The 20,139-nt window shown below is 53.0% G+C and overlaps 1 protein-coding gene across 6 annotated transcripts in view; it reads left to right on the forward strand.

Annotated features, from left to right (window-relative positions):
* The window catches only part of RALGPS1 (Ral GEF with PH domain and SH3 binding motif 1), a 281,611-nt gene that overhangs the window by 230,499 nt on the left and 30,973 nt on the right, over window positions 1-20,139 (forward strand). For all 6 annotated transcript variants that reach the window (XM_065878490.1, XM_065878487.1, XM_065878484.1 and 3 more), the window contains 3 exons: window positions 2,486-2,623; window positions 4,961-5,054; window positions 9,660-9,727. In XM_065878490.1, coding sequence (XP_065734562.1) covers window positions 2,486-2,623; window positions 4,961-5,054; window positions 9,660-9,727 — 300 coding nt within the window. The remainder of the gene's footprint in view (window positions 1-2,485; window positions 2,624-4,960; window positions 5,055-9,659; window positions 9,728-20,139) is intronic.

Consider the following 20,139-nt stretch of genomic DNA (forward strand, 5'->3'; position numbering starts at 1 on the left):
AAATCCAACACACTCGCTGTGAGGCCTCAGGCTCATTTCTTAATCTCCCTGAACTTTAGTTTTCTCCTTAACCTCCCCATGGAGTCGATGGGAGGACCACAGGAGAGGAGAGGAGGAGGTTCCCGTCTTGTAGCAAATCCCAGGAAGCGTCAGTTCTCTCCCATTTCCCATATCCTGCTCCTTGGTGACCCTGCTCCCGGGCTGAGGTTCACTCTGCTGCTCAGAGCCAGCTGCGTTCGGGTCTGCACAACGTTGGCCTCTGGAACAAAACTGCCTCGTGTCCCTTATCCCCTCACCTCATGCTCAGCACTAGGGGGTACTTTTTGTTGTGGTTGAAGCGTTAATGGGATTTTCGGGATTGCCATTGCTGAATCCTTGGGGAGGTAGCTGAGTCACATTTTTAAGAGGGGAGAGGAAAAACAAGGTCGAGAAGTAATAAATCTGTGGACTTAAATGTCCCAAACTTGGAGCTTCTATACAAGGGAAATGACTTCTAATTTTTAAAATTTTGGAAACATGGTGCCACTAAAAAGAAGGGAAGTGGAAATGATTCCTATGAGAAGTGCTAGCATATGTTTCTGTGATTAACAGTTTCCCGTAAAAATGTGTAGCTATTTTAAAAGCGGACGAATGACTCATGGTATCCAGCACCAGCAGTCCACTGCGATGGCAGGAAGCATGTACTCTGCGGAGGCAGGCTTGGGTTCAGCTCCCATCCCCATCATTTACCGGCTATGTGACCTGGAACGAGTTAAACATCCTCTGTGCATTTCCTTTTCCTCCTCTGTAAAATGGGTTTTATAAGAACAAATAACATAATGAATGCGTAAGTCAGTGCAGTGTTTGTCCAGCCATGCAGAAAACCTACAACTTTAATATTAAGTACCTGGTTAATTACATTTGTTATCATTCTTAGTAGTTTAATAGTAAACTTTTAAGGCTATAAATTTTCCTCTGATTACCACTTTGGTCTGATCCCATACATTTTGATATGTAGTGTTCTTATTGTCATTATCTTTGAATAGATTTCTTATTTTAGATTTTTTTGTTTTTTATTTGACCTGAGAGTTGCTTATGAGTGTGTGTGTGTGTGTGTTTAACAAATGGTTAGAATTTTTTCTATATTTATTGTTAAATCCTAGATGTACTGTAAGGTCAAAGAGAGCAGATAACGTGACATTTACTTTTTGGAGCTTATTGAGCATTTTTGTATAGACTAGCATATAATCAGTGTTTGTAAGCATTCCATGAGTATTTAAAAAGGATTATATTTTTATTTATATAACACCAAGCTTGTTAATTTTGTTACTTAAATACTACATTTATATATGGACACATACATATGTATATCTGTAGATGCATGTGTATATTTTGTATGTACATACATATGTGCACACACACACACACACACACACACAAATTCTCGAAGAGACATACCAAAGGCTCCCTCCATGTTTGTGGCTTTCTTGAATCCACTTTTCATTTTTGGCACTTTTTTGCTTTGTATATTTTGGTGCAATGTTGCTTTATGCATAGAAGTTAGTTATCATTAGATCTTCTCAATCCACTGTGCCTTTCATTAATATCAATCACTCCTCTTTGCCTTGTTCAATGTTTTCTGCCTTAAATTCTACTTTACATCACTACTCCTGCTCAACTCCACCAATATTAACGGTGTAGCGGCAGTACTCATGGGGGGCTGCTGGAAGGATATGTCACCCGTTGTCCATGCACATCTCCAGAGAGACTAAAGTGCGACCCTGCAGCAAGCCAGTCAGCTGGGCCACACCACACAGCCAGTCCTGTTTTCTCATCCCTGGCCAGGTGGCTTGTCCCGAATTCCCCCTGGGGTGATGCCATGAGACCATGCTGAGGCTCCGCGCTGGCCCATCACAGCAATGTTTTCATATCACACGTTATTTTCTTATTAAGCACCCTCGGGAGAATTCTCTGTCTAGCCTTAGTTCTTTGTACCAAGGACGGTTGCTTTTTTGATTTCTTCTTTTGTTCTTTAATTTATGATTTGGGGTGTGTGTATGTGTATCTGTGGACGGATAGATAAACAAGTAGACACACAGCTAAGTGAATAAATGAAAAACTGAATTCAGACAGTGTTCTCCTGGATATGACAACTTAGACCTATTAAACTGCAGTGGTTGGTAAAAAACACAAGCATTCATTCATCCCTTTCGTGTCCTGTTATTTTCCAGTTGGGTTACAGGTAATAACCCTTGTTGCTGCAGAGTGTATGAACTAGAAATGCAAGAATCTTGCCAGCATTCATTTTGGTGGTTGCTTAGATGTTTGATTTAAAGTTGAGCAGTCTGTGCGAAGAGTTAGTAGTCAGGACTGGAATTGAAGTCCAAATCATACCACATTTTTCCATGTCACCCTATACCTTCTAGCACAGCAGTTCTGTTTTGTGCCATTTTGTTCTGATTTATGGTGAACACCTACCATCATTAAATATCTTCCTTAATTTTAGGCATCTATCTTCTGGATTTAATCTACATTGATTCTGCATATCCTGCCTCAGGCAGCATCATGGAAAACGAACAAAGATCCAATCAGATGAACAATATTCTCCGAATAATTGCGGATTTACAAGTTTCCTGCAGCTACGGTTAGTACCCCTGGTTGTTGGAACTGTGAAATCTTACATCACCGAAATTTGGGTCCCGCACCTTATCAGTGAGAAAGCTCTAGAAACCAGGTAGCCTCCACAAAGCTCTTCACTTTGATATCTTGAGTATCAAACACGTTCTGGATCCTTTATAAGCATGTTTGATCTTCAGAGACTATGCAAACTAGATGTTACCATCTCTGTATCACAGATGAGGAGACTGAGGCTGAAGACAGTGTAGTCACTTGTCTAAGGTCACACGTCCAATGAGTGGCAGAGCCCAGGTCCTTCATTCATGAAGAGCTTTGTGGGCACCTCCTGGGTGGCTCTCCTCCAAGCAGATTCAGGTACTTGGGCTCCTCTATTTCGTGGCTCTGCCATGTCCCATGGCCCCGAGTCCTCCACTGACCTCTACATCCAGCTGGAAGATGCAGAAGGAGAGAGAATCATACCAGAGTATGGACCAGACTTGCACGCGGTGCTCATCACTTCTGCCGAGGGAGGCCAGGAATGCAACGTAGCTGCGGGCCTAGAGGGAACAGGGAAATGACTTGGTCAACAACTGGCCAGGCTCTGCCACACGTGACCAGATCCAAAGGGTGACTGTGATGGTGGGCGTCTGAGATGGTTGGAGGAGGTGTTGCTGGCAATGCTGATGGGCCGTCCACGTGGATGGTGGGGGATGGGGCTTGACTGGGAGCCAGGTGCCCCGGCCCTCCAGGAATGGGCCTGAGTGACCAGGGCGTCAGGCGGCAGAAGTCAGCAGAGAAGTGGGGGAGGGTGGCCGAGCTGCAGGAGTGTGCCTCCTTGGAGCAGGTTTTCACAGGATGGGGGAGAGTAAAAGTCTGGAAGCAGCAAAGCGGGACAAGGAAGAGAGCAACACCACCTCCAGTACGTAGGGTGGGAGAAACCAACAGCCTCCATGTGGTAAGGCCACTGCAGGGGGGCCCACACAAGCCAAAGGTCCGCTCATGAGTGCCGCCCCTACAAGCGCCCGCACTTCCAGACCAGCTCTTCTTCTGCCCAGAGGAACAGGGAGGGGACTGTGTTCCCAGTACCCTTTCCACTCAAGGACCTCAACACTGGTCCTGCTGGCCAGCAGAGCAATTACATACACAGCTTTGGGGTCAGACAGATGTGGGTTCACGTCTTGGCTCCGCCTCCTGAAAAGTCACTTTGTCCTAAGTCTGAACTTTTCTCATAGTAAAGATGGGGACATGACTGTGCAGAGCCCTTAGCCCACCCCAGCATTTCATTAGAGCTCAGGAAATGCTCACTCTTATTACCATTATGTTCCCCTGCCCCTTCCCCATCGTCAGCTCCGTGAAGCAGGGGTCATTATCCCCATTTCAGAGACGAGAACACCGAGGCCCTAGAGAAAGAGAATGACCTGCTGAGAGTCTCACAGTTACGAGGCAGAGCCATCAGGGGCTCCTCGCGGCACCCGGATGCACCCGCCCACCCCCCGGGAAAGCGAGGGCCCTTTCCCACCCTTTCTCCACTCCTCTCCACAGCGTCCTCCACTGCCTCAACCTCTCTCCTTAACTGGTCTGTCCCACCCTGTGGGGAACGAATGGCAGAGCGCATCACGGAGGGCTTACGGCCCCCTCAGAAAGAGTGCAGTAACTGTGACGGTCTGGGGAGGGCACCTGACGTCAGTCACCCCGGGACAGAGAGACAGGGCAGTGTGGCCGAGGCCGCAGGTGACCTGGGGTCAAAACTTCTCAGCAGTGTGACATGGCAAGTCGCCACGGCTTCCTCCTGTGTGCAGTTGACATCTTACTGCCCGAAATGAGGCAGGTGCAAAGGCTGAGGCAGATGGCTTCTAGAGATCACTGGGTGCAGAGCCTGGCACAGAAGAGGCGCTCAAGCGTCTAGGCCCTTCCCTTTCCTCTCAGGGTGCAGCAGCTCCAGCCCGTGGGCCAGACTCTCAGGCTGTGCCAGGATCTGGGTTGGGCCTGCACACCAGGCTGGATGGCGTCCGTTCCTTCTTGCATTCTTGTCACACGGGGTTGGGCAAGCATGAGAGGCTTGGCCAGTTACTCCAGTGGAGACCTGTTTTAGGGCACACACACCTCGCTGGAGGCCATCTTTGCCCCAAGACCCATCTTTCCCCAGCCAAGGAACTGTGGTGACCTCAGGGTGTGGTGTCTGTGGCCCTGCCATCTGGGGGGCACTTCCTGAGGGACCCCTCTGGGCCCAGCACAGGCCCGGCCTAAGGGATCATAAGCAACTGTTGAAAGACTGAATATATGTCTCAGTCCCTAAGGAGCTTCTCATGGGGGGCCTGGGGATGGGGAGAGACTGAAGCCCCTGGGTTTTGTCCTCCTCCTCCAGACCACCTCACAACCCTGCCCCACGTGCAGAAGTACCTGAAGTCCGTGCGCTACATTGAAGAGCTCCAGAAGTTTGTGGAAGACGACAACTACAAGTGAGTGCCCCCAGCCCCCTGCAGGGCTAATGGAAGGTCACTGCAGCTGCACCGGCACCTCCCCCCAAGCACGTGTGCATAAGGTGACCTCTGACCCCACAGAGCCCACAGCAGGGCTGCTGAGTGTCTCCTCCCACCCGCCCCAGCCCCACAGGCGCCACCGGGCCGAGGAGGGTGTTCTGTCAAGTTCTCAGCGTGGCTTTCTCTAGTGGGGAGCGTGAATGAATTTGGGCTCCACAGCTGTGTGTGGTGCAGGCTTAGTGCTCCAGGTCAGGAGTGCCTGCCCCCACTCAGCGCTGAGCGGAAGGACAGCTTTCTAGCCACATCTCCAGGCTGCCAAACAGAGCTCTCCGAGAGCCTGTTTCATGCACGAGGCAGCTCCCTGGGGCCCCAGCTTGCTGCTGGACTCTTGCCATCTGGTGCTGGCTGAGGCCCCGTCTCCATCCCATGCAGCCCGTGTGGAATAGGCCCAGTTCCCATGAAGACCCCTGTGGGCCCTTTGGCCTCATCTTCCACTCGCCTGCTCTGGCTTTCAGTTCTTTCTTCTTTTGTGGCAGCTGGGAATTTATCCAACATTTCTATGTATTAGAGGCAGAAGGAAGATTTTTCACGTTGGGTCTGTCTGCCGTATTGATTGGATGTCTTCTTGGCTCACTTTGAGCTTGAGGTCAGCTAAGAGCCTCAGGACTTTTCATATGGCCTGATATACGATGGAGGCAAGTCTCAGCCGTCTTGTAACTGATCATTTTCCCCCCTAAACGTCAACTTTACATGTATTCTTTTAAATCTCATCTTACTGGTTGCTTCCAGTAAACCATGCATGATCCCTTTGAATCCTGCTATCCAATATATTTTTAAATCTCTTCCGGTTTTGTGTCTAAACATTTGATCAGCTTGATGATTTGGTCTTCATTAAAGTCACCGGAAACTGTAGAGAGCTGTGGCCACTAGAGACACCGCAGGTTACCCCTTTTCACTCACCAAGACCTTGGGAATGGCTGTTCAAGGTTTTTCACCTGCCACCTCTGCAGGAGTGGATCTCAGCCCTGGCTGTGGATCAGAGACACCTAGGAAGCCTTCTAGCCATCCAGGTGTGTGTGTGGGGTGGGGGGGCAGGGTCTGGAAATTTGTATTTTTTCAAAGCTCCCCACATGGTTCTAATGATTGGCTATCTTTAGGAACATAAACATAATGTCTTCAGTTGGTATTGTACAATATATTGTTAAAATAGAATATAATACATTTTGATCTGTTACATAATCATAACAGCAATAAATAAAGGCCAGAGATTACCATTAAAATTACGTTTGCCACAAATTGCTCATTTTTACTTACAAAGCATTTGCTGTTCCTGAAAAGAGTACCCCGGAGTGGGAAATCATTCCCGCTTAGGATCGGGGGTAATATTTTCCATTCATGTGCCAATAATGCGGTTAAGGAGACAGTAGTTTTTCATTTACACTAATATCCTTTAAGGCGAAAAATGGTCTCTAAATACTTCTGGCCGTGAGATAATCCTTGGACAAGCTGCAGGTTGTGAGTAATAACGCCTTCCGTTCTGAAGCACATTGAACACCCCCAGCACCTAATGCCTGGATTTCACAAAGGCCCTTTGTTGTGGTCCAAGTGGACAAACCCAGGGAGGAAGGCTGCGTTCTCGCCCCGTGCCCAGACCACTGAGGGGATCCCTTCCCAGGAAGACCCTGGCTCTGAGTGACACGGGACGCACAGGACTTGTGACTCTGCTTGAGCATCCCACACTCCCTGGCCCAACTCACCTTCCCGAGACTTGGTCCCCACCCCAGAGGACGCAGGCTTAGCTCTTACCTTAATGACGTTGCCCCGACCTGCTTTGGAGACGTTGGGCCAAGGAGCCCAACCAGTGCTTTGTTTTCCTCAGCCTTTAGTCTATTTTATTTTATTTAAGAAAAATTACCCGAATTCCTACCACTTAGAAAGCCTGACTGTTGGCATCAAGTGAACATTATTTTGGACATTTTTCTATGCATAAAAGTACATATATATATATATATATAGAGAGAGAGAGAGAGAGAGAGAGAGAGAGAAGGATGGATAGGTGGATGGGTGCAAGCATAGAATTTATTAAAATTGGATTGTACCACACTTGCTATTTTTAATTAAAAGTATTTACTTTAATTTAACCAGAAAAAAGGAACTGAAATAAAACATAAGGAATTGCTGCTCTTCAAATAAATATTTCTCCACCACAAGAGATATTATTTCCTAAAAGGGCCTTCTAAGATTAACAAAAGAGGTCAGGAAAAACATGAAGAGGTTGGAGTGCCTAAGTTCCGTTTTAACTAGATTTCCATGGTGAGCAGAGTCCGTTGACTCTGGTCATGAAAGATGAGATCATTAGCAAGCTCCCCCCTCCTTCACCTCCACTGCACCATCTTCCAAATCCTTGTGAGTTATCTTCTTATTTCTACGTCATCCAAGTTTATAACATACACATCATGTTCAGGAATCATAATTCCTACTATTTCGTGTTTTGAAACATTTTCAATTCTTACCACCTGTCACTTCTCCAGTCCTGGAGTCTTTATTTTAAATCAATCCCTTATTTAGCCGGGTTTCGTCATGAAGTAGGTTTTTCGAAAGTCCTACACTTTCGAAAGAGTCCTCCGGTCTCTTTCATGAAAACATTTGCATCTGACTTGCTGGGCTCCTTTGCTTCCCTCCCTCAGGACACGCAGAGCTGCTTCTCTGCCTGCTGGCACTGGATGCTGTTGTAGACAAATCTCACGCCAGTCTGTTTTTTCCCTCTTATAAGCAACTTGTTTTGTCTACCTGGTGGGTGAAGAATTCCTTGCGGTTCAAAAGCTTCACAAGAGGAATGCCTCGGAGTGGAGGGTTCTGTACCAGATTTCCCTGGAACAGGGATGCTCTTTGTTCATTACAGAGGAATTCTTTTGGCTTCTATCTTTGACTACTTCTGTGCCACTTCTTGGCTTTTCTCTTTCCAGCGTTCCAGGAATCCATATGTTGGATGTTCTGCCTTCCAAATCCATCAGCTTCTTTCTAATGGCTATAATCTCCATCTTCTTCATCGACAGTCACTGGGATGGTCTGTTTCTACTCTGGTATTCCTCCGGTCCTGTCTTGTTTCAGTCCTTGATTTGTTGTTCCCCTAGGTTTCCAGTCTCCCCTTTCATCTTACCCATTTGTGTTCTCATCTCATTTTTCGGGTTTTGTTTTATTCAGCCCGAGTTCTAAAGGACGTCGGGGATTTCCTCGTGTGCCTCGGGGCTGCCTTCTAGGCTGGGGAATCTGGACAATGCTCTCTTCTTTCCTCTTTCCCTTTTTCCTGAGAGGACACTTGTAGCGTTTGCCACGCCGTTTCTCTTCATCTTGCTTCCATGTGAGAGGCTCCATCTGGATATTCCACGGCTCTCATGAAGGGAGGCGACGTCTGACCCTGCTCCCCTGTGTGAGAGGGGCTGGTTTGCCTCCTCCTGTGCTGTGAGGCCCAGGGCTTCTCAGTCTCTGCCCTCTCGTGCAGCCGGCGGTGGGACGCAGGGCTCAGGCTCCATGGAGGCAGAGAGCAAGCGGTCTGTTTTATTACAGACAGCGGCTCTATTGAAAGGCCTACAACAGGGTTTCCTCCACCTAGTTTCGGGCTGTATCCCATTCCAGAAAAGGATACCCTCAGGTTTTGGATCATCCCCCGCCCACCCCCCCAACCGCCATGGAGGCTTCGCTTCCATCAGAGTGTTCCCTACACTATCCACCTGGCACATCCGTTTCTCTCCAGAATCTGCAGCCAGTCAGAAGAGGGAAAGGGAAGGCCTCCCGCTCAGACCCACCAAGAAGTCTCAGAGGGCAGGATAGGAGCCGCACCGTGTTAGGACTCTTGGTTACACTCCAGGAGCCACTTTTTCTTTTCTTGGCTACGAGTTTCTGAAGTTCATGGCTTCAGTTTATACCCCCTCCCTTGCTGAGTAGCAGCTGGTGAGTTCTTTTACTCCTGAGCCTTTATAGTTGTTTGTTCGTTTTGTTGGGTGAGGGAGAAGTCTGGCAGCCGGCTTCACTCTTGTCATTTTCGCCCAGAAGTTCTTAATCCATGCTTTTAAAAAATAGTAATAACCATTGCGTCAGGCCTCTCTGGGGGCACCGGAGAGAGAGTGCAGTCTAATGATTAAACGCCCTGGTTTGGGGTTTGGGGTCAGACAGCCCTGGTCCCCTGCTCGGCCACCTGTTAGCCCTGTGAATCCTGGGGAAGCTGCTTGACTTCGATGCTCCTCAGTTTCTTCCTCTACAAGACGGGGATGGTGTTCCTAGTTTATAGCGCTGTCTTGAGAATGAAGACTGTGCCATCTGTGCCCGGCAGATGATGGGCCATGATTACATTGTTTACTGTGTCTTCCTTAACCATTATCTTTTGGTCATGGAAATCCCCTGGGGACATTGGAAGGAAGTGGCTGTGACCTGGAGCCAACCTCAGAGTATTCCTGGGTTCTGTGACTTTAATAGCCCTTAACAGCAGTCCACCTTCTCAGTTCCAAGCGTGCACATGTTAGCTTCCGCTCCCCACCCCCTGACACACTAGAGCCCATCTAATCTTTTGAAAATCTTTGTTTTCAGACTGTCGCTCAGAATTGAGCCAGGAAGCAGCTCCCCGAGACTAGTCTCTTCCAAGGAAGATCTTGCAGGTATCGTAGCCACCTCAAGTGGGGGCAGACTCTCCAGTAACCCTAACGTGGCTGCCAGGGTTGGTCTTTCCTGTGGAGCCAAAGGCCAGAGTCCGGTTTGCAGGCTGGCAGACTCAGCGTCCCTGCTTACAGCCTGCCCAGGCTTCGGATCACATGGGGCCCCTCTGGGCTGGGGCTCCCTGGAAGAGCCTGAGACCTAAGACAGGCAAGGTCAGAACCCCAAGCCGGGAGCATGCACAGGATAGAGAAAACCCCAGCACCTTCTCCCAGTCACCTGGACCCTTGTCATCGGGCCTACCGCCAGGCTCGGGTTGACAAGCCCCGGAAGGGTGTGCGGGATGCCTGGGGTATTTCCCACCACACACAGACGGCTCGCCTTCCTCAGGCATCAGTTTTATTGACATATTGACAGTGTTCCCTAGAGATTAGGGGCCCAGGCTTTGACGTCAAATCCAAGCTATGCCGTTTCCAGCTTTGTCACTTTACCTCTCTGATCCTCACTGGCCTCATCCACAGGATGGAGGTGATACTAGCTCTCACTCTGCAGGGCTGTGCCACCTGGGCAGGGTCACGCTTTAAAGCCCTCTGCCCACGTGTGCACGCGGTGTTAGCTGCTTCAGAGTCATGTCTGTGAGTTTCCTTTTATCCGTATTCCAGCCAGCTCTCGTCACTGGGACTGAGCTCTGCTGCTGCCTGGGGAGGGACCAGATTGGGGGCGGGGGTCTGACGGTACTTCCTCCTCCTGGTTTGAGCTTGGGTGACACCAACTTGGGTTCTAGGCCACTGCAGTCTTGGACAAGCCACTTCATGCCCTCTGGGCCTCAGTTTCCTTACCTATAAGATGGGGATAATAAGTCGTCCATCCCAGAGTCGCTGGAACGTCAAAATTGAAATGATATTCAGAAGGCACGCAGTGTAGAGTCTGACAGGCAGTGAGTGTTTGGTGAGGGGGTGGCTGTCGCAGGCTGCTGTGCCTGGTGTCGTGCCACCCCCAGCCTGTCGATGTCTCGAGCCACTCTTTCTCCTTTCTGGAGCCAGGCCAGTGCAGCAGTGCTGCTGGCCCAGGACCGCAGAGCCACAAGAGGTGGTGTGTGCCGCCTCCCACTAGCCCTCCCAAACAAGGCCTCTGCCCTGAGGGTTTTCTCTAGGCTCCTTACCTTTCCCAGCCTCTCCTGGCTCCATTGTGCAGGTTGGACCCTGTCCCTAGTCCCTCCTGGGGTGGTGGTGGGGTGTCCCACAGTAACTTAGCAGAGGGAGACTCTGGTTGATCCACACAGCCTTGGGAGTGCTGCTGTCCACACCTCAAGAGACAGTCAGAGTGCTGGCCTGAGCTTGATTCTCACGGTGTTCCATGAGCCTAATATGAAAATATCTTCTGCCGTCTCCTCCCACATCCACTGCCTTCCACACGTGGCAGATGACCCACCAGCAGACGTGACCAGAAGGGAAGCTCCTGGCACTGGTCTTTCTCTGCCTTCTCAGCTCTGACCCTGTTCTAGAACCTTCCCCCGCTCAGTCGGCCGTGTTCCTTCTGGACGCTCAGCTACACCTGACCTTGGGTAGGGGGTGGACGGGGGGCAGGGATTTCATCAGAGGGATGTAGGAAGTAGCAGTAGGATTCTAAAGCAATCATTTAGGGCCACAGAAGGAACAATAGGAAACTCTAACCACTCAAGACTATTTCTTCAGCAGAGAATGCCAGAATTCCGGAGCCGGAGAGTGGGCTCCAATACGAAGTGTTCTGCCCTTCGGAGTCTCCTCCAAATTAGTTTGAATAAGAGGCCTCTGCACCCTGTCTGGGTAATATACCTTGTCAGGATGACCACGTACATCTCTGGCCTTCCCCAGGTGCTCACAAGTGCCCACCGCCACACTTTCTACCCTCCAAACATGCTGGAAGATTCATCTCCCAGTGCCCCAGGTTGGAGACAGGAGCCAGACGCAGAAAACTAACACTGCTAGTTGGGGGTCTCCAGGACTGGACCACTCACTGAGCCCGGGGCCAGAAAGGAGGAGCTGCTTTCACTTTTGACCCCTGCCTATGATGGAAACCAGTACTGGAGCTGGGACCCAGCCGCCGGTCCAGCCTCCTCAAGGTTCAGCTGGACTCTCCTTCCGTCCCATCCCCCATCACCTCCACCTGCTCCGTTGTGTATTAGCCACGTGAAACCAGAAGCCAGCAAGTTAGCTAACCTCAAGCATCAGTCAGAAAATCCTGGCAGGAAACAGAATTGCCCCCGGATGACTCACCGGAAGAAACTTAATGAAGGTGAAATGGCAGTAGGAATAAATACTTCACACAAAGGATAGCGAGGCCCCCAGCGCCTCTAGGCTGAAGGACCTGGTGGGGAAAAATGTTACCCACTCTGGCAAGCTCTGAGTCGCAGAGGACGGTCAGCTTGGCAGGAGCTGTGGTAGCGGAGGGTGAAGCAGGAAGGAGGGGGGAGAAAAAAATGCACTGACCTCTCTCTCCTCTGCCCTCCCACCCCATCTGCTGCCAGCCTCCCATCCATCGGCCAAACCCAATTGGAGGCCTGGGTGAGGGAGCCAAGAGATGCCTCTCGGGGGTCAGCCTCCCTCAGGCACCAAGCAGGGCGAAGAATGCATCTGAAGGGTCAGACAGAACAGCCCACATACCCGCCAAGCCTCAGTTTCTCCATCTGTAAAGCGGGCATAATCATACCTCCCACAGTGAGCTGTGCAAATGTACTGAGGTCGCGTGTGTGTGAAACACTCATCGAGTGTAACTTTATTAGGATGACGGTACTATTGTCAGCATTAATGATTCTGCCTCTGTCACCTGAATCACTCCTCAGGTCTTAGCAAAACGTCATGGCCCCAGGGAAGCCTCTCCTCCACCCAGCCCCGCCCCCGCCCCCCAGGTCAGGCCCCCTGTTACACTGTGGGCAAGGAGCACACCGTGGCCCTAACGCAGCCCACCCTGGTTTGTATCGGAGCACAGCCACACGCAGCCGTGGGCACGTTGGCGGCTTGCCCACTACGACAGCAGAGCTGAGGTTGGGACAGAGACCGCATGGCCTGCAAAGCCTAAAACATTCACTACCTGGCCTTTTCCAGAGTTTGCCCACCTTGCGTTATACCCTCTTGCAGCTTCTTTGTCCCTCTGTGTCTGCTTTCCCCACCAGCCCGGGGTTCCCAGAGCCCGGCACCTGGGGTGCTTGGTCTCTGGGCTCCTGGCGGGGCCCTGTGGGCACCTGGTTCCCGGGCTGCCTGCTGACTCCACGTTCCTCCCAGAAAAGTGCTGAGGCCGGCATTTCCACACAGTGTGGCCCGCAGACCCCGGCGCCCAGGAGCGTCTGCACTGACTTTTCAAATCCCTGGCTCCAGCCTGGAAGCAGGATGTTAAGGTTTTCATTGATCACCAGAGGGCCCGGGCGCGTCTGGAAGGCTTCAGACGCACTCAGTGGTCCCGGCTTCCCACCCTCAGACGACAGAGGGGACCCGCGGGGTCCCGTGGGGGGCGGGGCCAGAGGGCAGCTCCAGGGAGGCCTTCTGCGTCTGGCAATTAGACTGGGCTGCGTGGCAGGAGCCCGACCAGATCGGGGACAGGAATGTGCCTCTTGCAGGCCCAGGAATGGGAGGAACGCAGCCTCCCTCGGCTCCCTGGGGTGGGGGGCTGGGCCTACAGCTCTGGGCTCTTTCCAGCCAGCAGGCACCCCACACCTGCCGAGGAAAGGCCCCAAGAGGCATCTGTTTACCCGAGGCTTCACATGCCAGGGCCGGCTGTGAGCCAGGCCCCGGCGGAACCCGGCGAAGACCTGCCCTCCTGGGCTCCATTCACGCCTTAGTGGGGGAGGCAGGCATCAGAAGGCGTGAGGGGACAGGGGGCCACTCCGTCGCTGTGATGCCCCAGCGCCCCACTCTCCACCCCTGGGGAGCAGCTGTGCCAGCAGCTCTGCACCGACAGATGGACAGACTGTGAGAAGGGAAGTGGAGAAACCTTCTCAGTTTCTGGTCTGGGGAGAAAAAAGGCCAGGAATGCCACGTCTTCTATTCCCCGCCCCCCCATATGTAATGTTTAGTTTATATAAATGAACTAATATTTTCCTGGAGAGCAAAAATCATAAAGAACATTGACCCCAAGAGAGGGCAAGTGATGTTTGTGTGTGCCTTGGAACTGGTGAAGACATTTCCAGATCTTGGGAGCCCCACCTCCACGTGGCTGAACCAACTGACAGGTTTTCTCTGAAGATTCCTTGGCAGCAAAGCAAGTCCATGGAAAATCTCACCCTGGGCCGCAAGTTTCCTTCAGGACTGCTCTCCGACACACCTTTCCATCTTCCTTGTTCTATGGCCCAGCGGGTAAAAGCCCTGCTTTGGAGTCAGGCGGACCTGAGTGCAAGGGCTGGCTCCCGCACTTCCTAGCTCTGGGAGCTTGGGCAATTGGCGTAGCCCCTCTGAGCCTCGGTTTTCTTACTGGTGAAATGGGAATAGGAATAAATACTTCACGTAGGCTTACTTCACAGGGCTGAGGCTGGGCCGGAAAAGCCCTTAGATAGGGCCTGGCACGCGCTTAGCACTCAGGAATGTTAGCTCCTGGCCCTCGCAGGCAGGCTCTGATGCTGACCGGATGGAGGGGCAGCGTGACACAGCCAGCAGAGCACTGGACGGGGGGCTGGAGTGCCCTCACCTCAGCTCCAGCTCACCACTCACCAGCCGCGCCAGGTACCACGGCCGCGTAACCTGCCAGCCCAGGACCTAGCGGCACAAAGCGACCATTTTATTCTATGCATAGATTTGCAGGTCAGGAATCTGGACAGGAAACAGCCTGTCCAAATTCTGCTCCACGATATCTGGGGTCTCAGTTGGAAAGACTTGAAGGGTGAGAGGGACTTGATGCTGGGGGCTGGAACCATCTGGACATGCGTGGTGCTGGCTGGTTATCTGGGGCAGAACACAAACATACATGTGGCCTCCCGTGTGGCCTGGGCTCCCCTGCCGCGTGGCAGTCTCATAACTCTTGCATGGCATTGCTCCCCGAAAGCGGATGTCCCCAAAGCATCATGGCATCTGTGTGACCCACCTCGGAAGTCACATAGCCTTGCTTTTGCCACACCCTGTAGGTCAAGGCAGTCTACAAAGGCCTGCCAGGCCCTACCTCTCCACTTGGTTCATGGTAGGGAAACAGGGGTGCAAAGGTAATAATAGTAATCGTAATAGTAACGGCAGCTAACACGTACTGAGGGTATACTCTCTACCAGGCGCTGTTCTAAGCCCATCTCACGTGCTCACTTGGTGAGCCTCACACCTACCCTGTGAGGTGGGGGGGCATGTGTGTGCAGTATCATCCCCATCCTATAGGTGCAGATGCTGGGGTGCACGCCCTCGCCCCCCATCTTATGCCTGGAGGAAGGGGCAGAGCCAGTTGCTGAGCCCAGGGGTCTGGACTGGTTGTCACCTGTACCCAACACGTGGAAGAAGCAGGATGCATGCACCTGAGGGCCCCAGAGCGCTCTGGGCTCTGTCCCCATCTGTGCAGGGCAGGAAGCACCCTGCTTCTGGTGACAACCTTGGCACATCTGTGACTTTCCCACAGACACTTGGAGTCGCAGGCTGTCCCAACGTGGTCCTTAGAAGGCTGGTTCCATGTAAGAGTAGAACTCCAAACCTGCTTTGGCATTAAGTCTCCTTCCCTCGCCCTAGCTGGGGCCTGACTACCTGTGATGAAAGAGCAGGGGTATTGGCCGCTCTCCCTCCCTGGGCGTTTCTCCACCTTCCTCGGCTTGCTAACTGCAGGGTCTCCACCTTCCTCGGCTTGCTAACTGCAGGGTCTGGGTGCCAAGAATGGTGCGGGCACAGTGCCGACTCCAGATGCTTCTTCCTCTCATGGCACTTCCATGGGTTTTGCAGAGATTCCACCGGTCCCTTGGCCCAGGCAGATGCAGATTTATTCCAGGGGCCACTGCATGGCCCCTCAGTCTGTGCCCACCGCCAGCTTCTTGCTGCTTGGTATCCCCTCAAGCCTTCAGCTCCACGCCAGCTCTCCTCACAGGGACCACCTTGGTCCATGGGAGGCCGTACCTGTCCTGGTACTGATGGACCTGTGAGCACAGCTAACCCTAGTGTGGCCACCACTGTCCTCTGGCTGCAGCCATGTGGGCTCCAGGCCTGAGTGAGGCACTGGGAGTGCCCTGGGTTTCCCAGCTGCTGGGGGACATAGAGCAAGCTCCTCAAGTGGCCTGGAGACCCCTCACTGTGGTTGAGGAGAATGAGAGAGCACTGCACGAGTGAGGGACGAGGACCACCCCCCCAACACCCTCTTATATTCTCAGAGTGGGTAGGGGCTCCTAATGAGGGGCTCAAGAGCCAGGGAGCCAGTTCACCCTGGAGTTCACACCTACTTGTCCCTAGAGTCTCCCATCTTAGTAGCCTGTTAGCGTCAAGGTCAAGCAGATGAGCCAAGACTTAAACCTGCTGCCTGCTGGGGTCTGGGGATCTGGGCCTCTGGCTCTGAGGAGAAAGCGTCTGGGCGTCACCGCAGTTGAAGGGTGACCAGATGCCATTTTTCAGAAGGAAATTAACTGGGGCAAACTGAGTGAGTGTGAGATAGAGCCTGGCTCACAGTAAGGACCTGTAAGAGCTACATGTATGAGAAACAAAGAACGCGTGTGAACGTAAAAGTCACCGGCTCCCAGGCTCCACCATGAAACCTGGCCAGAGAAGGCTTTCAACACAAACAGACTTTCTGTGCAGAGGGGCCCCCGGGCCCTGGAGGGCCGCTGGGCTCTGGCAGACCCAGGGAGGGCCCCGGCCTGAGAACAGGGCTCTCAGCCCATGCAGGAAAGAACCCAAAAGACACAGAACCCCTTGGAATCGGGCGAAAGTGGGCGCTGCACCCCAGACGCTCGGGGCGGTGCTCGATGGCTCCGGATCGTGCCAGTTGTCATCCTGGTCTCCAGGGACGACGCGGAGGCTCGGAGCCTGAGCATACTGGACCACGGGCTCCCAGCTCAGCCCAGGCAGAGGCTGGACTGGAATGCAAGTCTTGTGATTCCAGATTGAGTCGTTTCCCTCCGACACAGCTGCCTCCCATTAATTTCGAATGTGTGAGACTTGGAGCACAGCCCCAAGAGCGGCGGCAGGGCTGCCAGGCTGCTTAAATCGGGCAGTGCTGACCCAGGACAGGGCCGCTCTGATGCCGCTGGAACCCGTGGGAACGAGGCTCCCTATCCCGGCCACGTGTCCTCCTCCGCAGAGCCGGCTTCTCTGCAGCCGTGGGCACGGCGCTGGGCCATTCGGCACACTTGGCTGGCGCTCCGACTGCTCGCCCAGGCCTGCACTGGGCACTGGGGACACGGTCCCTTCCTCCTGGGGCTGGTGTCGGGCGGGGGCGGGGATGGACGGTCAGCGGGAGATCACACACAGATGGATGGATGGGCGCCGAGAAGGCCAGGCACAGGCCACACGTGCCCAGGAGGATGGGGTTGCCGCCCTCTTTGTGAGAACTCAGGGACCTGAATTCTGTGAAGCGCTGGGCCCTGCATCTCAATGAAAGCCCTCGCCCGTGTCTAATTTCACCCCTGAAGGTGGGAGAAGACCAGCAGTTCTTTCCCTCCCAAGAGAAACGTACAGGATGAACAGGAGGTCATTTCTGGGGTGCTCTGGGCTTGTCTGCTGTGGTCCACACTGATGGTTAGAAGAGGCCCCTGGCTCCTGGCAGGCTCCTGGTGCTGGCTGGCCGGCCAAGGCCGCCTCTGAGAGGAGGACATGACAGCTGAGACCAGGGGCTGCTGCAGTCAGAATCGTGCAACACTTCTGAGCCGTCTTCCTTTAGAATATGAACGAAGCACGAGATCACTTTGTGAATTTAAAATGATCATTTTCTCAAATATCTGTTCTGTTGATCCTGGTTTCACACATGTTCCTTCTTAGCCTTTCTCTTCTCCTCCCACAAACACTGGTTTCCCGACTTCTGTCCCAGGCCTTCCCCCTTCCCACTGAACTTACAGCCTGGATGTCTTGCCCACTCCTGGGGCTCCACACACCCCTGTGCTGACAAGTCCCGCACACCTGTCCGCAGCTGCCATATCTCCCGAGCACCTCACCCATCTATCCAGTGGCCCGCGGACATCAATCCCAAACTGAGCTTCTCATCGGCCCCCCCAGCCTGCTCCCTCCTTGGTGAGTAGCACTAGCCTCCACTGATGGTTACCCCCGAATCCCCCTCATGCCACTCAGCTGGTCCACCTCCTAGACACCCGTGGCTCCCATCTCTCCTTCCCAGCCTGTGGTCTTGACCAGAGTGAGATTTCTAGGGTGCAAATCTGAGCATATCACCCCCTCTCCTAAAAATCTGCACGCCTTCCCCTCATTGAGCTCTAGGCCCCTCTGGGCTCGCCCCCCCGCTGACACACACACACACACACACACACACACACACACACACACACTCTCTCTCTCTCTCTCTCTCTCTCTCTCTCTCTCTCTCTCTCTCTCGCTACCCTCAGCTCTTCAGCCTGGCTGGCTCTCTGCAGTTTCTTGAGTAGGTCCTGTGTCTGTTGTCGTGGGCTCCTTCTGCCTGTACGGCTGCCCCTGCTGGAACTCCTGCGCCAGTCTGGAGGGCAGACCCTCCGGGTCCTCTCTGACCTTCCTGTGTTCTCAGGTGCCCTGACCATGGCTCCACTGCTCAGCAGCCCCTCGCCCGACCCTCCCGACCGCAGGTCCCACACCGTTGAGACGCCCACAGGGCGTGCGAGGCAGTGTTACTGTGAAGCTTGCGTCAGATCCTGTGTACAGAACACTGAGCACAGCATCTGGAACCTTGTAGGTGCTCGATGAATGTCAGCCACCACCAACACCACCACCATTATGGTCGTGGTAGTTATTCAATTGATGTATTGAATAGTTCTTGCTATCACCGTATTTATTTATTATTTTCCTATCCAAGCATGTGTCTTTCCTGGGTGTAGTTATCTGGTTGCTTGTCTCTGCCCCCACTTGAGTGTAACTGCATGAAGGCAGAACATCAGCTCTAATTCAGAGTGGCCGTACCGCACCTGGCCCGGGGGTTGTTGAGGAAGGCGGGAGGCTGCTGTGTCATTTCCTCCTCACAGGCGACCTGCCAGGCCAGACCACTGCCCCCGTCTTTCAGATGCAGAATGCAGGCTCAGAGGTACGAGTGACTCGCCCAAGGTCACTCAGCTGGGAGGTGGCAGATACCAGTGGGAGCCCAGGCCTGTCTGCCTCTGGATTCCACGTTCTTTGCTGTCGCCATTCATCATCCTTAATCCTGTCCACTCCAAAGCCACTATTAGAGGGCCCTGTGCTCTTTTCTCTTCCAGTCAATGAGTGGTCTGTTGGGCAGCATGTCAGTTTCTTGAGAGAAATGTAATGAAAACCAGATTTCTTTCATGATATCTCGTTCCCCAGTGACTGTCAGTTCTCATATGTTCCAATAAAACTGCTAAAGAAACAGCCACTTAAAGATTATTCATGGAAAAATTTTGCAGAGGAAAAATAGAGCAATCTTCTGAGATAGTCAAGCCGCGTGGTCAGTTTTTCCAACTGTCCGTGCCATATCGGGCTGGGCAGTGGGGACCACACTCTGCTAAGCCAGGCCAGGGCCAGGCTCATTATCACCGCCCCCGCCCCGAGGACAGGGAGAAACAAACTTGCCAGCCACCCGCTCAGAACCGGTCCCAGAAGACACGTGTCCCTGGTGCTGTCACGTGGTGCCCGCCCCCCACCCCAGGCCTTGGGGCAGGAACGTGAGGCCTTTCGGTAGCAGAGTGTTACTTAATGGTCAGAGAGGCCACCTCCATCCCTAGGTCCCAGCTGAATGGAAATTCTTCTGCTTCGGCGTCAAACCCGGGCTGTTGGTCCGCAATGCAGGGATGGGAGTGTCTGAGACCCAGGGCGGTCTGAGCAGCCTCAGCGTGGAGCCTGGGCCTAGGGAGATCACAGCCTCTTCTGCTTGCGCCCACCCCCCAACCCCCAACCCTTCCCTCAGCTGGCTGGAGGGGCATCTGAGGCCAGGCATGCGTCCCGTCCAAAGCAGGGAGAAGAGGGGGGCGGATCTGGGCCTCGGCCTGGAGGGAGAGTCAGGAGCTGAGTGGAAGAAACCAAGGGCGAGTCTGGAGGCTTGGGAGAGCCAGAACTGGGGGTCAGAGCCAGGATGCAGGAACCACCAGAGACAGGTGGGGAAGGGAGTGGATCAGGAGTAAGCAGAGGCTGAGGAAGTTCCCAGAAGAGCCTCAGAGCATATGGTTCTTACTGCACACACGGCTGGTTAAAGGAGCAAACCCAGCACGCCTCTGCCACGTGACCTGGTGTGCCTCCGACACGAGGACCCGAGCATAGTCGAAGTATCAACCGTACAGGAGTCATCGAATTCAGACACTGAAGTGTTTACACAAGCCTGGCGCACAGTCGCTGCACGACAGATGCCAGCC

Source organism: Phocoena phocoena, chromosome 6 (genome assembly GCF_963924675.1).
Source record: "Phocoena phocoena chromosome 6, mPhoPho1.1, whole genome shotgun sequence".
In the NCBI taxonomy this organism is placed as follows: domain Eukaryota; kingdom Metazoa; phylum Chordata; class Mammalia; order Artiodactyla; family Phocoenidae; genus Phocoena; species Phocoena phocoena.